This window comes from Salmo trutta, chromosome 34, assembly GCF_901001165.1.
Source record: "Salmo trutta chromosome 34, fSalTru1.1, whole genome shotgun sequence".
Lineage (NCBI taxonomy): Eukaryota > Metazoa > Chordata > Actinopteri > Salmoniformes > Salmonidae > Salmo > Salmo trutta.
The window spans coordinates 21,383,114-21,387,996 of NC_042990.1; the positions used below are offsets into that span (position 1 = coordinate 21,383,114).

A 4,883-nucleotide genomic window follows, 5' to 3' on the forward strand; every position below is an offset into this window, starting at 1 on the left:
ATGGTGGGGCGGCCAGTGGCGCTGTTTCCTTCTACCATGGATTCCATCTTTAAATGCAAGGTATGACAGATCATGATAAAGGCATGTTCAGAACACACACACACACACACAGGGAGCAAATCAGGGATAAATTGAAACAGACAAACAGTGTTTGAAGTTGAGACTAGAGGCGGCTTATCAACGGTTTGCTAAAAGCACAGATGAACAAACGGTGACTGCCATACATGAGTGCTCCTATCTGTCTCAAAACAATTACTCGCTTCTTTCTTCCCCTCGACACCACAGCTAAATCTGTTCAATGGCTCTCCCCTCCCTCCCTCCATCCGTCTGTATTTAAGGCTGGGATAGGGATGTCCAACTGTTCTGAATTGTCTTCTGAATTATAAACTGACACAGACTAAAATTTGATCCTAAATTAGATCTATTTTTAAACTCAAGGTAGACCCAGAGTAATACCTCATGGTCTCTGGCAACACTCCTCAACTCCTGCAACCTCTCCCCACCAACCACCTCCTCCGAGCTGTCGCCCGACCATCTGCACCCAACTAACCCCCAACTCTCCCAGCTACACCCCAACACTCCCAGCTGCACTCCAACTCTCCCAGCTACACCACCACACTCCCAGCTACACTCCAACTCTCCCAGCTACACCACCACACTCCCAGCTACACCCCAACACTCCCAGCTACACTCCAACTCTCCCAGCTACACCACCACACTCCCAGCTACACCCCAACACTCCCAGCTACACTCCAACTCTCCCAGCTACACCACCACACTCCCAGCTACACCCCAACACTCCCAGCTGCACTCCAACTCTCCCAGCTACACCACCACACTCCCAGCTACACTCCAACTCTCCCAGCTGCACTCCAACTCTCCCAGCTGCACTCCAACTCTCCCAGCTACACCACCACACTCCCAGCTACACCCCAACTCTCCCAGCTACACCACCACACTCCCAGCTACACTCCAACTCTCCCAGCTACGCCACCACACTCCCAGCTACACCCCAACACTCCCAGCTACACTCCAACTCTCCCAGCTACACCACCACACTCCCAGCTACACCCCAACACTCCCAGCTACACTCCAACTCTCCCAGCTACACCACCACACTCCCAGCTACACCCCAACACTCCCAGCTACACTCCAACTCTCCCAGCTACACCACCACACTCCCAGCTACACCCCAACACTCCCAGCTACACTCCAACTCTCCCAGCTACACCACCACACTCCCAGCTACACTCCAACTCTCCCAGGTACACCCCCACTCTCCCAGCTACACCACCACACTCCCAGCTACACTCCAACTCTCCCAGCTACACCACCACACTCCCAGCTACACCCCAACACTCCCAGCTACACTCCAACTCTCCCAGCTACACCACCACACTCCCAGCTACACCCCAACACTCCCAGCTACACTCCAACTCTCCCAGCTACACCACCACACTCCCAGCTACACCCCAACACTCCCAGCTACACTCCAACTCTCCCAGCTACACCACCACACTCCCAGCTACACCCCAACACTCCCAGCTACACTCCAACTCTCCCAGCTACACCACCACACTCCCAGCTACAACCCCACACTCCCAGCTACAACCCCACACTCCCAGCTACACCCCCACTCTCCCAGCTACACCCCCACTCTCCCAGCTACACCCCCACTATCCCAGGTACACCCCCACTCTCCCAGCTACACCACCACACTCCCAGCTACACCCCCACTATCCCAGCTACACCCCCACTCTCCCAGCTACACCACCACACTCCCAGCTACACCCCCACACTCCCAGCTACACCCCCACACTCCCAGCTACACCCCCACTCTCCCAGCTACACCCCCACTATCCCAAGTACACCCCCACTCTCCCAGGTACACCCCCACACTCCCAGCTACACCCCCACACTCCCAGCTACACCCCCGCTATCCCAGCTACACCCCCACTCCCCCAGCTACACCCCACTCTCATAGCTACTCTCCCAGCTACACACCCACTCTCCCAGCTACACCCCCACACTCCCAGCTACACCCCCACTCTCATAGCTACTCTCCCAGCTACACACCCACTCTCCCAGCTACACCCCCACACTCCCAGCTCCACCCCCACACTCCCAGCTACACCCCCGCTATCCCAGCTACACCCCCACTATCCCAGCTACACCCCCACTCCCCCAGCTACACCCCACTCTCCCAGCTACACCCCCACTCTCCCAGCTGCACCCCACTTTTTTTATGACTGGTATACGCGCAAACCATTCTGTTGATGGAATACGCCCACACCATTCTGTTGATGGAATACGCCCACACCATTCTGTTGATGGAATACGCCCACACCATTCTGTTGATGGAATACGCCCACACCATTCTGTTGATGGAATACGCCCACACCATTCTGTTGATGGAATACGCCCACACCATTCTGTTGATGGAATACGCCCACACCATTCTGTTGATGGAATACGCCCACACCATTCTGTTGATGGAATACGCCACACCATTCTGTTGATGGAATACGCCCACACCATTCCAATACTGAAAGCATACTTAATCACAATTTTTTGGGATGCAAAAATAACGGCTTTAAACTATAGCTGACCAATGCACAATCATAACAGGTCATTTAATGCTTAAACTAAATCAGATTGAATAACAAATCCTGTGAAATGACGACAACACATACTGGAGGAGTTACTGGCTAGCTACAAGTGGCTAGCTTAGCTAATAAACTAGCTAAGTCTATTGCAGCGCGCATGACCAGAATGACACATTGATGAACCAGCAAAAACACACCACATTTCGGTTTGAAAATTTAGAAAGAGGAGCAGTTGGACTGTTTTTTGTGGCCAAAGTCGACCGTTAAAGCTAATTTCATGCAATTTTACACATTTTGCCATTGCTTATGACGTGTTCCTATACTATCTGCCCCCCCCCCCCCCCGATACTCCAGGGGGCCCCCAACCATTTTGAAGAAATTATTTGGGGGACGAATTGACCTGTTCTAACATGTCCCCACATTCCCGTGGTAATTTAGCCTATGGGTCAACTTACTGAACACATTGAAACTGCTCAGACATATGTGGCTCCATGGACCAGGATAAGAGGGTTTGATATATTATTGAAGAGTGCAACATAACTACTGTCTCAGATGTGAACATGGAGAAATTCAAAGAAGGACTTCAAAAGATACAGAGAAGTACTGTCTCTCCAGAGGGGTTGGGTTAGGCACTGAGTCCCAAGGTGAATCCTAACTTCCACTTAGTCTAACACTGACATCAATGCGTGACTACATGAACATTGATCATTTGCGTTTGCCCTTTAGTGATTGGATCAGCTGTCCCTTGACAATCAGAAATACTCAGACAAGAATGTCCCTGTTTAGCCTGGTCCCATACTGAAGGCTATGTGTTGTAGCCAACTCTTCTATCATCGTCGAAGCATACACAAAGGCATCTTTGGTAAGGCAATTGGAACACAGAGAGGAGTTGGCTAATAGCACACACAGGAGCATAGACTGGACCACCAGGTTATAGTGCCTGTCCACCCAGTGAGGCACCAGGCTTGTAGCACCACAACTCAGACAGAGACCTGACCAGACTGAGCCTGTTAAAACAGACCGTGAGCCAGCACTGCATGGGGGTGACGTGTTTTCATTTCCTCCTGGTGTCTGAGGGAGGGAGCTGGCGATGATTTCTTACCTGTCTCTGCATATTGCTCAGCATTAGCCATGCCAACAGTACCTGCAGTTATCACACTTAATCATTCTCCTTGAGACAAGACTCATCTTAAGTTTATAAAGTCAGAGCCATTGAAAGTGATCTTTAGGGGCATCAATTTATGTTAATTCAAGGTACTGTCCTCAGGGACAAGGTCTGTTTCTGTCTGAGTTTTATACAGAAAACATCAAGGGATGATATCCCAGACTCAGATTAAACCTCCAGATGAAATAAAAAAGTATATGGAAAATCTTAATTGAAAGTGCCCAGGAATAAGCTTCATCAGCTTCATATTCTCGATAACATATATTTGATTTCTGCTTTGGCAATCAGAAACATTGTCCCTCCATTTTCTGTTTCGACTAAATGATTTCCTCCTGTATTAGACTAATCCTGGTATCTCCTTAGGGTTATTACAGAAGATGCTGTATCTCTTGTCTTTCTGCTTTATCATAACAGTCTGGTCTACCGTCGTCTGGTCTGATATGGTTGATTAATGGGCCTGTTGCCGATGTTCATTATTGAATTGAGTTTGAATAAACTAAGAGATTAATATTGAATGATAAAATTGGGACTCGCTCTCTCTCTTTCCCTCTCTCTCTTTCCCTCTCTCTCTTTCCCTCTCTCTCTTTTCCTTTCTTTGAACACACAGTAACGTACAACAGACAGACAGTGTATCCCACACTGCTGTGATTTGTTTACCTTTCTCAGGGTGCACACACACACACACACACACACACACACACACACACACACACACACACACGCACACACACACACATATACGCACGAACATACACACAAACCCCTTCAGGGAATCGCATGACATTCACACACGACCGGTTCACTGACATCACCTGCCTGCCTAGTGAGCCCATGACCTTTGGATACCGTGGTTTCCTTCCTGGGGTTGCCTTGACTCTTTTTCTATCAGTGGAGGCTCCTCGGAGGAGGAAGGGGAGGACCATCCTCCTCACTGAATTTCAGATACAACTATACTAAATATATTCACGTCACCAAATCATTTATTAAAACAGACTGTTTTGCTACGAAGGTCTACAGTAGCCCCAGCAGCACTCTGTAGGGTAGCACAAGGGTGTAGCCGGAGGACAGATAGCTTCTGTCCTCCTCTGGGTACATTGACTTCAATATAAAAC

At 49.6% G+C, this 4,883-nt stretch overlaps 1 protein-coding gene across 1 annotated transcript; it reads left to right on the top strand.

The window, feature by feature from the left end:
- On the top strand, nucleotides 1-2,277 carry LOC115173187 (DNA-directed RNA polymerase II subunit RPB1-like). The gene is made up of 2 exons (XM_029731109.1): nucleotides 1-60; nucleotides 586-2,277. Exons 1-2 carry the CDS (start codon nucleotides 1-3, stop codon nucleotides 2,275-2,277), a joined length of 1,752 nt encoding a protein of 583 aa, XP_029586969.1.
- The last annotated feature ends 2,606 nt before the right edge of the window (nucleotides 2,278-4,883 follow it).

Coding starts and splice junctions, on each gene's coding strand:
- LOC115173187 (XM_029731109.1), top strand. CDS start 1: ATGGTGGGGCGGCCAGTGGCGCTGTTTCCTTCTACCATGGATTCCATC. Junction 61..585: donor ATTCCATCTTTAAATGCAAG/GTATGACAGATC, acceptor CAACACTCCCAG/CTGCACTCCAACTCTCCCAG.